This window comes from Hydractinia symbiolongicarpus, chromosome 8 (genome assembly GCF_029227915.1).
Source record: "Hydractinia symbiolongicarpus strain clone_291-10 chromosome 8, HSymV2.1, whole genome shotgun sequence".
Classification (NCBI taxonomy): domain Eukaryota; kingdom Metazoa; phylum Cnidaria; class Hydrozoa; order Anthoathecata; family Hydractiniidae; genus Hydractinia; species Hydractinia symbiolongicarpus.
In genome coordinates this window covers 24,114,067-24,134,787 of record NC_079882.1, presented here as the reverse complement: position 1 = coordinate 24,134,787, position 20,721 = coordinate 24,114,067, and the positions used below count along the sequence as shown (strand labels likewise).

The 20,721-nt window shown below is 32.3% G+C and overlaps 3 protein-coding genes across 5 annotated transcripts; all 3 read right to left on the bottom strand.

Moving 5' to 3' along the window:
• Positions 1-13: 13 nt before the first annotated feature.
• LOC130653588 (ataxin-10-like) lies at positions 14-13,058 on the bottom strand. 3 transcript variants are annotated; one of them, XM_057456103.1, is made up of 14 exons: positions 11,700-13,058; positions 11,476-11,550; positions 7,697-7,852; positions 7,530-7,612; positions 5,073-5,184; positions 4,397-4,471; positions 4,041-4,127; positions 3,627-3,707; positions 3,463-3,500; positions 2,784-2,902; positions 2,133-2,238; positions 1,487-1,647; positions 1,281-1,344; positions 14-732 (listed from the first exon to the last, which is right to left on the bottom strand). In XM_057456103.1, exons 2-14 carry the CDS (start codon positions 11,535-11,537, stop codon positions 545-547), a joined length of 1,332 nt encoding a protein of 443 aa, XP_057312086.1. In that variant the 5' UTR covers positions 11,538-11,550; positions 11,700-13,058; the 3' UTR covers positions 14-544. The 3 variants fall into 3 exon arrangements, with proteins under 3 accessions (XP_057312086.1, XP_057312088.1, XP_057312087.1); XM_057456105.1 differs by lacking the exons at positions 11,476-11,550; positions 11,700-13,058 and adding an exon at positions 8,556-10,703; XM_057456104.1 differs by lacking the exon at positions 4,041-4,127 and having other exon boundaries at positions 11,476-13,058.
• Positions 13,059-13,182: 124 nt separating this feature from the next.
• Positions 13,183-14,248, bottom strand: LOC130653591 (COMM domain-containing protein 8-like). The gene is made up of 3 exons (XM_057456108.1): positions 14,120-14,248; positions 13,871-14,026; positions 13,183-13,650 (listed from the first exon to the last, which is right to left on the bottom strand). Exons 1-3 carry the CDS (start codon positions 14,204-14,206, stop codon positions 13,627-13,629), a joined length of 267 nt encoding a protein of 88 aa, XP_057312091.1. The 5' UTR covers positions 14,207-14,248; the 3' UTR covers positions 13,183-13,626.
• A 1,430-nt stretch (positions 14,249-15,678) lies between these two features.
• On the bottom strand, positions 15,679-20,503 carry LOC130653590 (uncharacterized). The gene is made up of 3 exons (XM_057456107.1): positions 20,265-20,503; positions 19,917-20,139; positions 15,679-19,817 (listed from the first exon to the last, which is right to left on the bottom strand). Exons 1-3 carry the CDS (start codon positions 20,499-20,501, stop codon positions 19,444-19,446), a joined length of 834 nt encoding a protein of 277 aa, XP_057312090.1. The 5' UTR covers positions 20,502-20,503; the 3' UTR covers positions 15,679-19,443.
• Between the last annotated feature and the right edge of the window lie 218 nt (positions 20,504-20,721).

Here is a 20,721-nt window from a genome sequence, read left to right as displayed (position 1 = left end):
GAGAAAACATCTATTTACGTGTTGTTTAACTTTTTTTTTACAACATCAGATGTACAAATCTATCATGTAAATAAGAAGAATTAATATCATACTGTCTTTAATATCTTTTATATAATTATTCTCCTAAATCAGACAATAATAAAAATAAAAGAAAAAAAAAACATGTTGCAAACCCCCTCCCCCGAAGAATCACGGAAAAGTCAATCTTGTATCTTTCAACAAATCAAAGAGGAATGTAGACTGATTTTGAAAAAAAAATTTGATTTTTATTGATTGAATCTGATTTTTAAACACAGGGAAAACAATGAATGTAAAACGTAAATTCTTAAATTAGCAAGTAATTCAAAAAAAAAAAAAAAAAAAAAAAAAAAATCAGACAAAATGAAAGAAAATATCAAAAGAACGTCAAATTCCCACAAAGCAGTGAAAAAGTTCAGGGGTCAAAGCCTCGGTTCAAAACTGTCAAACGTCAATCTTTAATCCCCAGGTCATGGTAACGCACATTCGAGAAAAATACATACATTTTACAATCAAAATATATTTGCTACCTATTCAAACTGTCCTTCGAAGAAATTGTAATTTTACCGTCTACTATATTCGTCGTGATGTTGGAGTCGGTTAAAAAATGGTTACGTGCAAGTCCTTGTTTCTCTACACTTCCAACGAGTTCTTGATTCTCTATATTATCTTCACATATGTTACGCACAGCAAATATAGCCCATTGTAGAATGACTTTATAGTGAAGTTAGTGAAGGATGTTTAACGATCAGTTCTCTCAGTCAACATAAAACTTTTACTTAATACAAATAACCTCCTTCACACAGAGAGAGAACAATGGGTGTTTTTAAAAACAAGTAAAAATGCTCTCAAAACGGAACGCTTAGCTCTAAAAGAACTTTAAAAGGGTTCCCACTGTTTTTTGTGTAGACTTTTTTTAACATAACGTCGCAAAAATGTTAGAGAAAACGTACCACGGCTACATACATTTTTGGCGGGAAACGTTCTTAAGAAAATCCATTCAAAGTAAATGGGAAAATGAACTCTTAAGCACACGACGAGCAATTTTCTTTTTTTTATCCAACATCCAATTAATACGTGACAACCGGGCGGACGACTTCAAACGTTGCTACTGCATATAATTGACTTATGAAAACCAGGCAATTACGAGCTTAACATTTAATTTTTTCCCATGGCTTTCAAGAATGTCACTACATAATAATTAGCTTGTACCAGAGAAATCCCGGCAGGTGGTAAATTCATACGTGAAAAAAGAAAGATACAAGGATTCCTTTCATCGATATTGCACGCATTCAGGGTCGATCGAATGCCATCAAATTCTCGGACCTGGAAAGAGAAAATAAAATACGTTCGGAAACACACTGCTTGCAGGTATCCTAGACTTACGACAATCAAAATAAAACTGGCAAAAGATTTACAAGATACAAGATAGATTTCCTATAAAAAAATGTAGAAGCTTATCTTTTACCTTGTCTTGCATTTTCTTATTTTTGTAGCACATATTTCCGATCGTTCGAACTAAGTCGCGTTTAAAGCCATAAGCTGGATGCACGTCTTTCGCTGTTCCTGCTTGAGCGGGCTTTGAAAAATACGACGAAAATTCGCTTCTGTTAGTTTGTTTTAGCAAATCTAAAGAATTGATAAAAACGGACATACCTTAAATCAGTTAAATAGGCCACCGGGTGCTTACCAAATAAAGGGCAGGGTAAAGAAGGGATGGGCCTAATAATAGAAATAAGAAATAAGAAATCACAAAACTACATGTGATGCGTCTTTAATATATCGGTATAACATTTTAAAGTTTTTATAAACTTCTGAAAACTAGGGTCTTTTTTTAATATCATTAACAATAAATTTTTTAAATGGGCGTCCAGTCTTTAAAGGCGGATACTAAATAAAGGGCGAAGGGTGTATTTAAAATTAAAGATAGTCGACGATGTAACACTACAAAACTGTTAGTCGTTAGAGAGTGGAAAATCCACGGAATATTTTCGTGCATCTGGATCACAAGGTATCAATTTGGAAAGAGGCTGTTTTTATAAGGAAATTTATTTTAGACTTCAAGACGTTTATAAACATAGGGAGAACACTCCAACATGATCAGAATAACCCACCTACGATAGTTTTTAACAATTTTTCTTCCGCTCTGATCTCCTTATACTTGCAGAGAGAGGTTGCGGTGCAAAGGATCGACAGAACCTTCAACAGCAGCAAGGATTCCTGAAATGTGTATCAACTCATAACTTAGCCACGGGGTGGCCACAAATTTAACATTGTACAATTGCAGGTGATGTCCGGAGAGGGGTTTTGAGGTCAAAATTTGGAAGAAAACAGTAAAAAAACCTGCACCATTTCATTTTTAGGAAGCTTTGATAAAATTTTAGAAGGAAATGTAGTCATTGACAGACATACTGGTTTTTATCTTTTTTGACAATAAAATAAAATAAAAATGACAATAAAAATTAACTAACTAGATAAAAGAAAGTCAAGCTACACATTTTTAGGAGATTTTTGGAGAAATCAAGTCATTTAGGGGATTTTAGGAGAGTCTCTATTTCTTAGATGTATTTATGAAATTTTCGGTGTGGTCACCCTGCAACTAGCCGTCTATTTTCAAATAAACAACTCATAAAGAATATAATGATATGGATGCAACAAAAACAATAATAAAACAAACAAAAACAGTAAAATAGCAAAAAAGTTAAGCGAGATCATGAGGAGATAAAACACAGAGCAAAAAAACAATATCAAGCGTTGGTAAATACCTCTAGCCATTCCTCTGAATCCTCCTTAGCAAGCATAAAAATACATGCCGATTTAGTCCGAAAGTCGTCAGCAAGAAATATTAAATTATTTTCCTTGACACTAACAACAGCTTCTTCATCTATCAAAAAAAGATATTACTTCTCAGTTCTCACTAAGTAATCGTTTAATAAACATCATACACATTACTGAATATGCGCATTAAAAATAAAAAAAATTGCAACTGCTTTTTGCTGAGTTCTTTTTTTCGCCCTTCACGAATAAATGAACAAATCTACATTGTATCACGAGGATAAACATTGAGGAAAAAATAACAAAAAGGGGTAGCAAAAAAGCATAAAGGCTGTCATTTTACATTCGTGTTTATTTTCTGTGTGTAAACTATGTGGTATACAACCTCAGCAAAAATATTTTTGAAAAACGTCCAAATTTCAAAGGTCGTATAACCACCAGCAGTCCAGGCCACCCAATCCAACTTTGTCTACCCTTATCGATGAATTCAGGACTTAAGTTTATATTTATACTAACTTCTGTTGACGTCAGCATTCACGCTTATTCGAATTCCCAGACCTTTCCAAAGCGCGTTTTAGTATTTCGTATCTTGCAATAAAGTAGGATTTTAATAGGCCAGCTTACATTTTTCACATAACTTTTACAAAAAGATTAATGATGATCACTTACCAGATAAATATGCATGTAATACATCTAACAGAATGCCTCTAAAAAAATAGACTTAAACTTAAGAAAAACAATTTGGCACCTAAAAAGCCTGTCCGTTCAAACAGGTTCGGTTAAACATCTGACATAAATACAGTAAAATATAATTTGGTTCCCGGTAGGTTTACCTTACGTTTGGGTATAAAGTTAGTTCTTTGTAAAATCTTTCAAAACTATTTGATGTGAATAATAATTCGACAACCAGCAAGCTAAAATAGAATCAGAAGAAATATTACAAATTTTGAAATTTTAGGTTATTGGCTTCCCTCACATTACAATAAATGCATCGATTTTGGTAAGTTTAAAAAACCTCACATGTTTTGGGGTAGAACCGTTTACGAAATTAAGTTTCATTATTTCCCTTACTTCACTCACTTTATTCACAGTGACAGAATTAAGCATTTATGTAAAAGATCTCATGTTTTTTTCTTTGTGTGTCATAATCGCATACGCATCCTGCTAGAACTTTTTAATCCAATCGCTCGAGCTAAAAATATCATTTGAGCGTTAAAACAGTCAGCCAATCAAAATTGTTGACTTACCCCCATTCGCAATCATCAGTGCTACTGGAAAATTCAATTATTGAGTTCAACAGCCAAAATTCGTTCTCGTTGTCAAAAATAAATTCCCTAAACCAAGAGGACAGGAAAAGTGACAAATTTAAAAGTAATTTTATGTGCGATTTTTAGATGTCAAAAATAATGACCGTAGTGGATAAAAAAGTAAAAAAAAAACTTTTAAACTGTGTAATATTTTATTTTTAGCAACAATCTGAGATATACACTACAGAATGACACAGAAAGAAAAACACATTTAAACACACATTTGATCATTTTAGGCATCACTTTTAAAAGCTGGTATGAATTTCACATTTCCATGAGAAAAACAAAAAACTCACCTATCTTTTAAACAGTTATAAACAACCATACATAAACAGTCTTTTCCCTTCTCATTTAAATTAGCAAATAGAGTACTAAAATAAAAATACAAATAGTAGTACGAACATTCCAACTCTTCCGATTTGATTGGGAGGCTTCCGATATTAATGACGATCTCAACGCGATTTTACAAAGATTTTCCCGATAACAAAATACAAATAGTAGTGTAACATTCCAACTCTTCCGATTTGATCGGGAGGCTCCCGATATAAACAAAGAACTCAACCCGTTTTTACAAAGATCTTCCCGATTTATAATATTAATTAAAAACATGCCTGCCTTTAAAAAAATCATTTTTTTATGAAATCATTCGTTTATTGAATTTATCCATAGTATACATCTAACAGTGCTTGTTTATCACAAGAAAGTGTTTAACAGACTGGAGTATGTTTCCGTAGCTGTTATAGCCGTTAAAAGAAAAAGGAAATATGGTCACTAGGGTTTGTTCATTGTAGCGACGAGAAGAGTCACTAAGCTAAAAAAAGAAGTTAAATTTAAAATTAGAGGGACTTTTGGTGAAAAGGATTTTAAGGAAATGTAACAGAATAAGGCTCTACAAATATTCTAAATCCTTTCGGCCAAACTAAAAAATTATGTCCCTTATAACACGTGCATTAAAAGAACAGAGATACCTACAAGAAGAAAGACGGAAAAGCATGCATCCATACTTCTCTTTTCGCTGTATCATTGTGAGCAACAAGATTACCAAGAAACTGTACAGCCATCACTTTTGTTTTTTCAAACCACTCTACAAAAATAAGCAAAGTTTGTAGCTGTTAAAAAATTTCCGGTAAAAGAGGATAAACTTATTCGAACATATTTGACTTTTAAATTTTTAATCTTTTTTTATGAGAGTTTTGCTCCTTCTCGTGGTCTACTATGATATATTAACCTGAAGAAATTTGTTTGTAATCTTGGTATAAAAAGGGTCACAACAAAAAATTTGTAACTTTTTAACGATTTTTAGAAAATCCCTTGCCACTAAGCAAAGCAAAAATGTTTTCCAAAGCTCGAAATTAAATAATAATTCTTGCAATTGAAATCATATCCAAAAAACACTAAAATAATTAAAACAACTCATATCATACAAGTAAAAAAACACAAAACGTAAAGCAAATACGTTGATAATAAACAGGCAGTCATCAAAATACAAAAAGACCCCGTTTTATGACTTTTAACATACAAGGGTGTTTTGAATGGCACATTAAAAGGAAATTATTTGTGAAATCTGATCTTTATTTATTCCAAGAATAATTCCACAGAAAGAGAATAGAAATTCTTAAGGCTGATTTCAACTTAACAGGCGGGCGAGCGGTGAAAAATACGTTTTAATGTCATAAGGTTTAAGGCAGAAAGCAATCAAACATTGATAAAAATCTATTTGAACTTGTACACCATGCTTTTTGAAGGCTGACCAATTAAAATGATCTATTTATTATTTACTGACTTTATTTCGAAAAAACCCAACATAATTCAAGATGCCCATCAACAGGATTGAAAGATTTAAAGAAGAAAAAGTTCCTGAAATACGTTTACCGTTAGATTCACAAATACAGTTTGTTTTGAATTCAACTGGAGACATACGAAAGTTTTTTCCATTAACATTATCAAAGAATCTTAGTTCTTTTAAGAATGTTGAAATTTACTATATGTTCCTTATCTTTATAAAACTGAAAAATTCACATTCGTTTTTCTTATTAAAAATGTTCTACTTTCAAATAAGACAAAATTTAAGATTTTTTTTCTAAAGTAAAATCTATCGTCCACAGCCGCCATATTTGTTAATGATTTACTAGTAAACTTCAACCTAATGTATGAAAAGGAAATAAAGATTTTCTCCAGTTCAGGAGAAAATAAAAGGGCTTTTGATGAGAGAGTTGTGGTAAAAAAAAATAGATTATTTAAGGAGATTTCAATGTAGCATTCATATGCAGTTCAAGAATGAAAACATGCAACAGGTTGTAAATTAAATTTAAGGAGATTTGGGGTGTGAGCTGTTAAAATTTTTTTTCATATTTTTCGAAATTGAGAAGAATTAAGGAGGAGTAGCAAGCCTGAATTATCCATCTGCCCAATCACTTCTCTTATTGAACGGAAATTGGCCCTTATGCTAAATAAATTAAAGCAATCGGCAGTTGGTAATGTAAAAAGAGAGTATAATAGACTTAATTATTTGTTGATCATCTTGATTTTGCAACCAGCCAATGCAGGTTTTTAGGCATGCTTATTGGTTTAGTGCTTTTAACCACGGTTCAATATGAACCAGTATTGTCAGCCGTTAAGAAAATGGTAGCTTGGAATTTCAAGAAGCACTGGACATAATAATCAATCAATAAAAACTTTTCACACAAAAGAAACACTAACAATGTAAAGTTGTACTGTTAAAGCATGCACATTCGCTTTATCTAGAAGTTTCTGCAACAAAACTAGTTGGCTAACTACCTAGCTAGCTATACTATATATATAACAAAAATGATGACAAAGTATCTATTTTATAACACAGGTCAACGAATTTATAACACAATACATTCTTTCTCAATTTCAGGCTCAATCATTCAACTTTTTTTGGACTATACTTTAGTAAACATTAAAGCCATTGTCATACTTGTTACACATTCTCCTATTCAACAGCATGATTCTAACCATTACAATGTTTTGTTTTTACGGGATAATTCTATAGAGAATTTTAAATTTTGTATACAATTTTAACCTTGAAGGATTATTGTAAGTACACAAAACTAAACTTTAATCATTGCTTTTTACCTAACTTACATGAATAACAAATGCAATAATACATGATTACACTGAGCTGTACCAAAAATATCGCCTTTGGTCATTGCACCAACCTTGCAAGCTCAGTCCGCACTTTGTAGAACTTAGGCAATATGTTTTGGTACTGCTTGAGGTAATCAGTTATTAATGTATTAGTGTGAAGGGTACAAACTAAGTCGAAGACTTGTTTTCCCGTTCAACAAATCACATGGCAAATGTGAATTGGATACTCTAGAAAACATGTTTTGCATTAATTTCAAAACTTGTAATAAAGAAAGTGCTAAAGCAAACATAAAACACATAACACTTGATAAAATTCACCTGTACTGGATAACACTGAGATATTCTTCGGGTCTAACATCGTTGATGTATAGTTTTTAAAGAGGTCAACAAAATCATTTTCACTGCAGAAAAAAAGAAATACAATCCTATTAGTGCTTTTTGTGCACAACAATAGGTTAAAAAAGAAAAATTGTGAAAATACTCACATTATTAAGTTTTGGTTCTTTTTACTATGAATACATGAGTTTCTTAAGCACCTTAGTATCTGATATGCAAGCTTTAAGTCTCCTTCTGTGTGCTTATTTTTTAACATAGCCAGCTGGTTTGCAGCTTCCTTTAGATCGCCACATGTTACTTTGTCACTATAAAATCAATGCAAAACATGTAATTTATAATCCAGCAACACAAATCAAAAAAGATTGTGTTCACTGTGATATAGTGTACATGTGACAGTTTGCTCAAGTTTCTTAAAATATTCTAAAATAAATGTTGTCACATGTTACCCAGATAGAGCCTTGAAGTTTTTCGAACTAATAAAATTAAGCAACAATTATACATGCAACAATTTTGAGGAAAAAATTTAGTTGAATGAAAAAAAGTTCATTGGGAACGAAAGTGGTCCTGTCTAAATTATTTTTATGTATTTTATCAGTACTTTATTAATTTTTTACAATGGATAAAAGAACCATTTTTGATATGCATAATGGGGAATACACAATCCATTTTGCTAAATTTGACAAAATTGAAAGTGTATCCCCTTCTTTTATTCAAATTATCAAAATAAATTTTATTTTGAAGAATGTAATTGGTTGCCATTTTTTGATACAATATTGAAGAGACTGATTGACCGATATTTCTATTGACAAATCTGAAAAGTTAAAATAACTAAGTTTTCAAACATCAAATTTGACAAATTGGATATCCGAGATAATGGATTGATTTTTTCTACTAAAGACGGCTTTGCATATGTGGAAAGAAAATAAAAAATTAGTACAAAATAATAAATTCAAGTTCATTATTTTGTACTAAATTTTTATTGCTCATGTTTGCTGTGCAAGAAGTTACCTTGAGGTTCCCAAATACAAGGCGAGTCAATACGGAAGAACATTTGGCACACAAAGACTGTGATAAATATCCTGCATTTCCTCTATTTAGCCCCATCCCACTTCTTCACATTCATGCTGCGAGAAAAGGAAAATGACAATGCTTTTACTATAAGACATAACATGTTTAATGAAGTTTAAAAAATTCAGAATTAATGACTGTGCGAGTGGTTTTGACAATGTACCAGTCAAGTACATTAAACCGTTGATTTTACAAGAACTGAATTTTAAGTTACTTGGCCTAATATTTGATGCGCACCTAACTTGGAACTAACAAATAAATGCTGTAGCGAAGTCAACATATGGTGTACTACAAATACTTTTACGCGTTTAAGAGATTTACAACATTTATAGTACGTAAAGTCTCCCTGAGTCACTGATTCTGTCTCAATTAAACTATATTGTAATGTTGTTTATGGTCAAATTCTGAAATATCTACAAAACAGATTACAAAGAGTTCAAAATTGTGCTGCTGGATATGTACTTGGAAAGTATACCAACACAGCAGATATTGTCAACCTGAACTGGCTTCCTATTGTTGAAAACACGGAACATAATGTGGTAAAACTTGTGTTTTGAGCGCTTCAAGATAAAAACTTGCAAATTATCTTCAAATAGAGACTGTAAAACATCAAAAAAAAATTTGTTTAGTAACTTTGGCATTATAATTGACTATGGCGAGAAATGTACTTTCCAAGAAAAAGCTACTATTTTTAATAATTTACCCGCAAGCTTTTGCTTATGTAGTAATAAAGGTTTATTTAACAAAAAGGCAAGGAAAAAGCTCTTGCTGGGATGTTAACATCATAATACTATTTCACCTTATGTTTTAATGTTTAATATTTGTCAGACTATATTTCTGTTTTTTTATTCTTAGCTAATCAAAGTCTCATTTATTTTTTCCTATTTATTGTGCTCCGACTGCCTTCTTAGTTGCACCTAGGCTCCATTTTTTGACTCGTCTTGGTTTTGAAATTACCTTGGCTCTCTTTATTTTCTCAATCATTTTCGAGTAAACTGTTTAATTTTTAAAAAATATGTTTTTTTGGTTTTATTTTGTTCTGATTTTGACAGGTTCGAAACATGTGACATGAGTATGTCTATACCAATGTGTACAAAGTAATAGCTTTCTATTTGTACCAACTTCTTTCTTCATTTATACATTTCGATGATATGTTATGATTTCTAGGTGCTGTAACAACAGGATCTGTTAAGTTAGATTGTTGATGTAAGCCAGGCCCTGGATTTTTTTTGATATTGCCAGCCTTCAAAATGATGTTAAAGGTTGCACTTGTGTTATGATAATACAATACACTGCTCGTAGATCTTTTTATTTTCCTTTGTTTCCTTTAATTTTTCCAATCCCTTGACGATTGTATGTCGTTATAATAAATAACAATAACACTGTCGATAATAAAAAAATTATTTTTAAACAGGAACATTTATGTACGACCGGTTTCTATCGGATGTGGGTGTATTATCAAACCAAACAAATTTCACAAGTTTTATGTAATAACCAAACAAGACGTATGATATACGCAAACAACCTCGCGAATAAAGTTTACAAAAAGCTGTCTATCAAATTGGGATTTTTGTTACGAAGTTAGACACGACATATTTTACTATTCAGATACGCAATAATATTTGTTACACACTTATTTTTCAAAATTGATTTGTGAGACCTTCCTGAACGGAAAATTCCTCGAACTTTTAATTTTCGATGGGTCCGTCTTGGGTGAACCGACTGACAGGAAGAAGAAAGACCACAAACCCACAAACCCACAAACCCCAAAATTTGCGAAATTCATTAATTCAGTTAATTCTGCCTACATTCACTTTTAAAAAGTTTGGTTGAAACACCTTTATTTACTAGTTAGTTAAACAAGTGTTTTGAACACTTGTCTTATCTTTTTAAAAAAGAAAAAAGAAAAAAAAAGTAAAAATAGTTACCAAGATAAGATTCGAACACACGACGACTCCCGTGTTGGTGCTCAGAGAGGCAAAAATTTCCATTCTTGTAGGACACATTTGCGTTTTAATACAAGCTCACGAGCTTGTAATTAGTGCAAAACAGTATATACCAAAAGCAATAACGAAACAATAGACAAACAAAATAACAATAAATTATTGAATCAAAAATGTTTTAAGCACTGAAAGATTCTCTGTTAAACAGGGTTCTCATAAGTTTTTCAGAGTAAAAATAATGAAAAATCAAGGAGTTTAAAAAAGGAAATTTGACATTTTCAAGAATGTTTTTTGAACAACAAGATTTTGAAAAAAATTTATTTGAAAATCTATGTAAAGCAGCTAAAAGGCAATAAAAATATAAGGTGACATGAATAAAGAATTATTTCCCACTAGACAATACTGTAATTTGTAACAATATAATAATTTATAATCTTCACAATGCTAAAAATGAAACAAAAGAGAGGTTTTTAACTTTACAATCTAAAAATCACGAAGATTCAAGGAGAAATATTAATTTTTTAAAATACATAAGGGAAATCAAAGAGTTTTAAGGAGGAAAATGAAAAAAATTTCAAGAATTTTTAAAGTGTGGAAAACTTGTTGAAAGATTAAGAAGTAAAATAGCAGTAGCTATGGATCGTAGGAATCTTTTTAAAAAAATTTTAAGAAAAAAAGACAGTTGCCTTCTCAAAATCGCCGTTTTTTTTAAAAAAGAAACGATTATATTCAATTAAATAATACAGTCCCTCAATACTATTGCAAAAATGGGAAACAAGCAACCAATCAAAGTATGGCATTGGTAAATTTAATATTTATGTAAATTTATTTAAACTGCTATTTTAATCCCTGGCTTAAAAAAAGCTAAGGGAACTTGCCACAGCCAATTTCAGATAGCAAATTTTTAAAATACTTACCGTTCATTTGCATCTTTTAATCTGTCTGCAAAATCTTCGTATACTTGAATTTTTGGATCCATATTAATTCTCACACTAAATACAAGAAAACCACATGATATCTATGAGAATAGGAAGCGACAAAGAAATAGTATTTCTTACAATGTGAAATCATAAATTTTAAATGTATTAGAATGACGTCAATAAATTGAATACGATTAGTGAAGCCATTGTAATTTACTTACAAGTTTGAGGCCAAATAACTTCTAAACAGGTAAAAATAATCGGATCAAAACAGGACTATTCTTTTGAAACAGAAGTTTGATGACATTGACATTATCACAGATCCTTTAAACCCTAATACTATTTTAATCAGTGTTTCTACAAGGAACAGGTTAAAAAATTCTAAAAAAACAAATTAGTGTGAAGACATCATCAAAGATCAAGTGGACTTTTTTATGAGCCATTCAGATAGTCTATATAATAATGCTGTAACTTTAGTAACAGATTTCATTGTCCTAATTGTTTGCCAAAAGAGTAGCTATTTCTTGACGGTTTGTTGAAACCACATAGTCTTATACAGGGCTAAAGAAATTATCTAATTCATTTCTCTTCTGCCTAAGTGAATTTTTCCACAGGCTTATAGGCTAATATGCTGTGTATGTTAATATGGGTTCATGAACATGATATTTTCTCCTTTAAAGTATCCAAAAAAGTATGTCTTTTTTGGTAATTTTTTGGGTGAAAATATCTTATGTAAACTCCCAACTCAGGGCCTACCTAAGATAGAAATTAGGTCAATTACCCAAAGCTGAACTAACCCACCCGTTTCGTAAACAAAGGGATGATGACATCATTTAAAACTTCTTAACCATAATATACCTTTTTTGATTAGGGTTTAAGCCACTACATAATGCAAGGAACAGGTAAACAAATTTCTGCAATTCAGGCCCAATTATTATTATTATTAAAATTATTTACCCAGGATACCACTATTAACAAGGGTCTGGTGATGGGGGTAAAGCTCCATTTGAGCTGAGAAGTCATGCAAGCACAGCAATCACTTAACTAGACAACCACCTAAGATATCAATCCGATTCTCATGTTGTGCGCTAAGCAAAATGGATAGATTTACGCTTTTACAGTCCTTGGCATGACTTGGTCAGGGTTTGAACCCAAGACCTCCTGCACTAAAAGCGAATGCTCTACCACAAGGCTATCAGTCAGTAAAAAAGAGGTACACATATGATTGCATGCACATGCATTCACACCCCTACACGCAAATCAAATAATTTTATAACAAATAATTACAGAATCTACAATCCCATATAAAATATATTGAGACGAGGTGACACAATTCAAAGTTCATTGCCAAAAATAATTATAGGGGCTATTTCTATACTAGGTTTAAATAATCTGAATTTGTTTTCATTGTTTACAGCAAACATAGGAGTTAGTTAGACCCAAACTATCAGAGTACTAGTTGTTGCTTATGTCACAGCCATTTTTCCTAAATTAAGGGGACTTTGTGGGCCCTGTCATGGATTGTTCCAAAAAGCGGATGTGTTATAAAAAGTGTGATTAGCACAATTTAAGCACATAAAAATCTTTTTTGCAAGTTTTCTTGCCATTTGTAAAATGGATGAGAAAGTGCTATTGTTTCAATATTTAAGTGAAGAGTTGTATCAAAAAAATTAAAATTGCAAAATGTAATAACTACAAATGAAGTAATTGCCTTGAAATTCTTTTATACAATAACAGTTCATCTGCGTATTTCACAAATCACATATATAAATACAAATTCAAAATTTTCAAAGATTATAAACACATATGTAACTAAATCTACATAATGAAGAAAAGAAGGCATCTCTTTAAAAAATAATTTATTATTCTAATTGAGAACAGCAAAAAGGGTTTTTCTAAGATTCAGATATCCAGTCATTTATCAGCAATAAAATCAATTACTTGTCAACTTCATCATTATTGTTCTTGCTCCTAAAGGGAATGCTAGGAAGAGAATGTGTTACAGCAATCATTGTAAAATTGTACAAATCCAAACTAATTTTGAAAAATATGTTGACAAATGTTTATAGGAAGGTCAGCACATGTATATACTTTTTATGTTCTTTGCAAGTTTATTAACAACATAATTTTTAACCATCTCTTCCTCTATCAACTTCTTAATTGTAACACAGTCTAAAAAACAAAAAACAAAACAAAATTGAGTAATATAAAAGTTCTACAATGCTAAAAAATCAATTTTACAGGATCGTATCTAGATTGCGATCATGTATATCTAAATGTTCTCCCGAAATTTGGAGAATTATATATTACAGGTGATTTTACCCCTGCAATTAATTTTCGAAGCCGTGACATTATTATTAGAAAAATGCAAAACAAGATGTAAATTTTGTACCTTATTTGCAGCTTCTAAAGATTCAATGAAGTCTTTAAATTCTGCTTTATTCATTTCCAAAGTGGTTTTTTTATTGCCATCTTCAGTTTGAAGATCAAACTCAACATTTACCAAAGGTTCTTTTATAGTTGATAATTTATCACTTGACATAACAAGCTAAAAGTACAAAAAGTAGCAAAGTTTGATTTTTTTCTGTGATTATATATACAGTCAAAAATTGTAAACCTCACCTACAAAACTAAAATTTACCTTCACTTGCCAGTTTACATCTTTTAAGGTTGAATGACTTATTTTAGCAGTTTCTTCAACCAAAGCTCGTTGCTGATATGAAGTCATTATTTAGTCACTACATAGTGGTAAATTGTTATATTTAAAATCACAAAAATTTGTTTGACAGCAATGAGTTCACATACTTTTTGCAGAGATGGTGAAGTAATACATGACAATTGGCCAAATCAAACAAGAAAAATAAAAATACAGAGATTTAAGGAACATTTGCATAGTTCCTTTTATCTTTACACTTGCCACAAGATCTTTTTCAATACCACCTAGGTTTATGTACATTCAGTAAATGGAACAATTTTAACTTTATTGCTACTAGTTCTGTTACCGTCCTATTGGGAATATCAACATCCCCTTTGGCTAAATTAAAACAAGAAATTTTTACTTTATGTATAGTTATAATACAATATTTCACAAAATGTGAGTTGCTGTCAGTTGAAGCATGACTTATTTCATCAAATGTGGCCAAAATAAAAAGATTTCAAGAAAGTGGTGAAGGCGTGAAAGTTACATCGGGAAAAAAAAGTGTGTTTCCCAGCATAGGTTGCTGGTTTGTGATATTATCTTGAAGAGTGTTAAGAAGCCAAGGGAAAGTACAGACCCCGTTGTAAAGTCTGGAAGCTGAAGGAAGAGATTGTAGCAAGACAATTTAGTGCAAAGGTTCAGTAGTTAGCCCACAGTGTGATAGTGACAATGTCGAAAGTACTTGGACTACTTTGAAGAATTGTCTTCTAGAAGTTTCTGATGATACCTGAGCGTGGATGAAAAGACCGGCTAGATATAGACAGACCTGGTGGTGGAATAATGAGGTTGATCAGTGTATAAAGGAAAAGAGGAAACTTTGGAAAGAGTGGAAGTCAGGTGGTAGTAAAAATATTTACTTAGAAGCTAAGTGTCGTGCTTGTACAGCAGTGTATAAGGCAAAATCAGAAGCAGAGAGAAACAGATTTGCAGATGTGTTAAGAAGGGAAGACCAGCACAATGAGGTATTCAAGATAGCAAAGCAAATGAAAAAGACTAATCAAGATGTTGTACAGTACAGTCTGAATGTAATCTACCGCGCACACGCTAATATCACACCTTTGTGTGGAGGACGGCAGTCATTTGTCTTTTGTTATAATTAAATCCGTTAAGGGTTTTGCGAGTTTGTATTTGAGTGTTAAAAAACAATGCGCTCGCGAAGAAATATCAGAGCAATTATATTTCTTGTAATAGCAAGATGCATTGCGTAAATGTATTGATAGGCTATTCCCTTAAGTATTAGCGGGAAGTAATTAAATAATAAAAATCTTTCACAAAGTTTTATAATACATTGCGCGAAAATGTATTGTTGATTTAATTACTTAAAAAGATTCCAGCGCATTTAATTAAAAAAACATATGAGAAGCATTGTTCACAACTATTAAATTACTCGCGCGTTTTTTTATTAAAGGAATACAACTACGGTTTATTTTTGTTAAACAAATGGTGTATATTCTGAAATAAATACAATATCTACACTTCTCGATGAAAACATTTCCTTCTTAACAAACAACGTAAAATAATCCTTCCGCATACTTTTTTATTGAAACAAATGAAACATTTCTATCGCCGTTCTTCTTTTTTAAACTTTTAAAACGCAATCTAAAAAAACATTTCTATCGCCATTCTTCTTTTTTAAACTTTTAAAACGCGATCTAAAAAATCCTTTCTATCGCCGCTTTTCGTTTATAAACTTTTAAAATGCGATTTAAAAAAACATTTCTATCGCCACTTTTCGTTTTTAAACTTTTAAAATGCGATCTAAAAAATATTTTCTATCGCCGCTTTTCGTTTTTAAACTTTTAAAATGCGATTTAGAAAAACATTTCTATCGCTGCTTTTTGTTTTTACACTTTTAAAATGCGATTTAAAAAAACATTTCTATCGGCGCTTTTTGTTTTTAAACTTAAAATACGATCTTAAAAAACATTTCTATCGCCGCTTTTGGTTTTTAAACTTTTAAAATGCAATCTAAACTTTCATATTTAATTACTGCAACTAAAAATTTGTAAAGAGTTCGCGCAAAATAGATTGCTAAAAATTGATCTTGCAACCTATTGTGATTAAACAAACGATCGCGTGGGGTAATTGTTTATCAGCGAGGCAATTATTTTCTTAAAAAAACAAAAGCTATCGCAATGTTATTGTTCATGTAACTATTCATGCGAGTTTCGCGTCCGCGATAGATTACATTCAGACTGTACTGTAGGTGAGAAGTGTATACGTAATGATGAAGGTGTTTTGGCTAGCACAGAGGAGGAGAAAAGGGTAGCTTGGAAAAATTATTATCAGAGGTTGCTTAACACTGAGTTTGATTGGGATGAGGATAATTTGTCTGAGAAGGGCCAGCTATGCAGATCAAGACAGAATGGGTAGTGGAGGCTGTTAGGCAATTGAAGATTGGCAAGGCTGCAGGAGTATCAGGTATTGTTGCAGATATGGTAAAAGCATCTGGATATATTGGAGTTGAGCTTATTACAAGTCTTGCTAACCAGATTATAAAGGATGGTGCTATATATATAGCGAGTGGCAGGCGAGTGTAATAGTGAATTGTTTCAAGGGCAAGGGTGATGCATTAGAAAGAGGTAACTATAGAGGTTTGAAGTTGGTTGATCAAGTAATGAAAGTTATTGAAAGAGTAATTGATAAGTTACTTAGAAAAAGAATTGATATAGATAAGATGCAATTTGGTTTTGTTCCAGGGCGTGGCACTACAGATGCAATATTTTTACTCAGACAGCTTCAGGAAAAGTATTTAGGAAAGAGAAAGAATCTCTATTTTGCCTTTGTAGATTTAGAGAAAGCTTTTGATAGAATGCCAAGTAAAGTTATTTGGTGGGCTATGAGAAAATGTGGATGAATTTAGTACAAATGTTGGTGTACATCAGGGTTTTGTACTTAGTCCTTTGTTGTTTTTCTAGTCTTAGAAGCGCTGTCGATTAAGTACAAAACAGGTTGTCCATGGGAGTTATTTTATGCAGATGATTTGGTTCTCATAGCAGAGTCGATGGAAGAATTGGTTGAAAAGTTTGAGAAGTGGAAGAAAGGACTAGAAGAGAAAGGGCTAAGGGTGAACACAGCATGATTAGTAAAGTCATGATTAGTAGCATTGCAACCAAGTGTGACCTTGTAGTTGGAAAGTGGCCTTGTGGAGTTTGCAGAAAAGGGGTTGGTAGTAACTCAATTTTTTGTCAGACTTGCGAGCATTGGGTACATAAGAAGTACAGTAGTATTAGTGGAAGGTTAAGGGCTGACATTCAGTTTGTATGCAAGCGTTGCAAAGGTGAGATTATAGAGAATGAAGTATTTCCAGCTTCAATGATGTACAACAGTGGCTCATTAGAGATAGTTGTGTTGGAATAAGTGTTACTTGCAGGATACGTTCTGCTTGGAAAAAGTTCAGAGAGTTACTTCCTTTGTTGACTAGCAGAGTCTTGGCAATTAAGTTAAAAGGTAGGTTGTATGAGGCCTGTGTAGGAAGCATTATGTTGTACAGTAGTGAGACATGGGCAGTGAAGCAAGAAGATCTTGACCGTTTAGAAAGGAATGATATGAGAATGGTTAGGTGGATGTGTAACGCCAGTCTAAAAGACAGAAAGAGTTCAGATGAACTAAGAAGCAGGCTAAGTATCCGTAGAATTAAAGATGTTATTCAGATAAGAAGATTGCATTGGCTGGGGCACTTGGATAGAATGGAGGGGGATACAGTACAGTCCAGATGTAAGCGTACGCGTACGCTCAAGTTTCACACCTTTTTCTCGGAGGCGGTAGTTGTTTGTCTTTTGTTCTTATTAATTATCTTGCGAGTCTTATAAGTCATTAACTTGCGCGTAATAAACAAAAGATTATCGAAGAAAAAATAGCTTATTATAACTGCGCGTAACTATTGTTAAATAGTGTTAACATAACTATTCCCAATAGCATAATTGCAAATGTTATCAACTATATCAATGTGACACGAAGAGTCATTGTTTAATATTTTTTTTAAACAAAAGTTTTGTGTGGTAACTAAATAAACTAGCGAGAATGCATTGTTGGTTGCGCGGGTTAAATAAAGCTTTTAAGCGATAGAAATTATTATATTTTAAGAAAGATTGAAACTTTAATTTTGATAGAAATTGAGTAAGAAAGTTTAGAGACTTGATAGTTCCTGGGGCAAAGCCCAGAGGCAGACCGAGAAAGACTTGGCAGGAGGTTATAAGGACAGACTTGATACAGAGGAAGTTGAGTTTAGATCTAACACAGTTTAGATCAGATTGGTAGAGGGTCATTAATACCCATCCAACCCATGCTAGCATGGAAAACAGACGTTAAGGTAGCGGTATGGTAAATTACACCTCTTCTGTATAAAGCATTTTTTTCCAACTTTCCTTTTAAAAAAACATTATAAAAGTATATATGTACTTGTTAACAAAAGTTTGTTCTACAATATTATGAAAAAAAAAATTAAAATGTTGTAACAGAAAAAAAATATAGTCGAAAGTCTTAAAAAGTGGGTGTGGCCAACTGTGAAGGGATTTGTCTCAAAAGTATACAAGTTTTCAGAAAAAAAAATATGTCCACATGTTCAGCATAGTCTGAATTTAAATCGCGTGTCTCATTTTTTTCTCAACTTTAATCGTTTTAAAAATATGCCGTAAAACATCTATAAGATCATAAAAATAACACTCAATTTTTTTTCCTTTCTCTTTCAATCACTTTTGCATCCAAATCCGCTGACCAAAAATTAAAATGAGACACGCGAGTAGAGATCAAACACTCGTGAAGCCGAAAACGAAAGTTTCATGACGTCATCTAATGTATTTTTGAGACAGATCCCTTTTAAGAAGAGTACGCAACCGAAAATTTTACGAAAAAATTATTCAGAGATATTCGTTAACGAAGTTTTTTCTTTCGACCTGTGATTGTTTACAAGAAATTGAAAAGAGAATATTTAATTATTCATTAGTTATTTAAAGTGAACTTGCGGAACTCTTATTCAACATTTTTTTTGCATAAGAATGCCCCCGTCATAATAAAGCAAAATTAATAATTCTCAAAGCATTTGTTTCTAATATGATGATATTTTTTCTCACGTCAGGGGGTTTGAGGGTAAAATATGAATATAAATGTTCAAAAACAGGAAATGTAATAATCGAGAATACGATTCTGTTCAACTTTCATTTTTGTTTTGTGAAAATATTTGTTACAATAAGAATATAAAAATGCCAAAAGCAAATAAAACACTGCAGAAAAAAAACAGCGAGGGAAACCCAGGCATGTATATAGCATTATTGTGTATAGCATTGTTTTACACCTTCTAAAAACTCCTGATTGGCTAAACGCGTAAACAGTGGAATCAAAGTTTCGCGAACAGCAGGTCTTAGTGGATTTTTCAACGGTTTATGAGCATTAGTGCCTAAGCACAAATCACGGTTATAGCTGCACCAAGATGTGGGCCCGACTGGGCATCTTTGATGTCGTGGTTCATCAGAGGAACTTGAATAATGCTCTAGAATTGCCCAAACAGCCTCTGACATCGCTTTTGCATCTCCCTTATTATCGCGGATTGATTTACCGTAAAAATTCTGAATAACGTCACACTTGGCGATTGTTAAACCTCCTCCTCTGCCTCCAAGACTTTTTCCATCAGAAAGTTTTCTGCCTAAAATAATAAATAAAATCTTTCCACTCTGTGAAAACTTGATTAGACACGGGTCACGGTGAAATCATACATGACACATAGACCATGTAATATTCTCACCTTTAAATTCTTTTAAAAGTGATCTCAATCCAGTTCCCATTCTTCTTGTTATATGATTCACGCACTCATGTTTTTCGATATTCACCAAAGGTCCATATGGCATCAAACTTTCTACCGATCTGAATGAGGAACTATCACCGTCGCCAATGAAAGGTAAATAACGAATGTTGTGTTTCTCTAATGACCGCATATACATCTCGACGACTCCGTCTGATTCTATTTTCTAAGAAAAAAAACACAGCATTTATTTACAGCCCAAACTTCCAAATTTTTTCCCCATTGATTTAGTTAGAAGTATTTAAAAACAATCCCTGGGAACAAAGTTGATCACACTAAATAACAACTTACATGAGGGCTTCCATCATGGTTTAAAAAACAATCAGGTTCATGATCACAATACCAATTGAGATAATCCAGTTGACTTATTTCATTAGTGCTTTTCTTATCTTGCATTTGATTACAGAGTCTGCAATAACTATTTTTGAAAACAACATCTAGGACTTGCCCTGTACTATCGGCTATTGCGCCAGCAATTCCCTGAAAAGATGTCCAACCCCTTTTCTTCCACGAACCATCAAAACACATAGCGACGTTCACGGGCTCGTTTGTATCTTCCACACCCGCTAGTTCTACTTTTCTAGTATATTTCGCAGCATTTGAAAGGTTTTCCTGAAGTGTATCAAAAGCCTTCAATTCTAGTAACTTTGTTTGTTCTGCAAAGCACGACTTCGATAACGGTGTTGCTAAACCCAAAACAGAACATATTTTCTCCAACCCATTCCTACCTTTTCCAATAACTCTTGCA

What these genes read in the sequence shown, in the direction of transcription:
- LOC130653588 (XM_057456103.1), bottom strand. Translation starts at nt 11,537, where the DNA reads ATGGATCCAAAAATTCAAGTATACGAAGATTTTGCAGACAGATTAAAA. An exon ending in ACTGATGATTGCGAATGGGG is followed by an intron (nt 3,708 to 4,040) that starts GTAAGTCAACAA and finishes ATTCTATTTTAG; the next exon opens with CTTGCTGGTTGTCGAATTAT. An exon ending in ACTTTATACCCAAACGTAAG is followed by an intron (nt 3,501 to 3,626) that starts GTAAACCTACCG and finishes CTATTTTTTTAG; the next exon opens with AGGCATTCTGTTAGATGTAT.
- LOC130653591 (XM_057456108.1), bottom strand. Translation starts at nt 14,206, where the DNA reads ATGACTTCATATCAGCAACGAGCTTTGGTTGAAGAAACTGCTAAAATA. An exon ending in ATGTAAACTGGCAAGTGAAG is followed by an intron (nt 14,027 to 14,119) that starts GTAAATTTTAGT and finishes TTGTACTTTTAG; the next exon opens with CTTGTTATGTCAAGTGATAA. An exon ending in CTTTAGAAGCTGCAAATAAG is followed by an intron (nt 13,651 to 13,870) that starts GTACAAAATTTA and finishes TTTGTTTTTTAG; the next exon opens with ACTGTGTTACAATTAAGAAG.
- LOC130653590 (XM_057456107.1), bottom strand. Translation starts at nt 20,501, where the DNA reads ATGTGTTTTGATGGTTCGTGGAAGAAAAGGGGTTGGACATCTTTTCAG. An exon ending in ACCATGATGGAAGCCCTCAT is followed by an intron (nt 20,140 to 20,264) that starts GTAAGTTGTTAT and finishes TTTTTTTCTTAG; the next exon opens with AAAATAGAATCAGACGGAGT. An exon ending in ACTTTTAAAAGAATTTAAAG is followed by an intron (nt 19,818 to 19,916) that starts GTGAGAATATTA and finishes TTATTATTTTAG; the next exon opens with GCAGAAAACTTTCTGATGGA.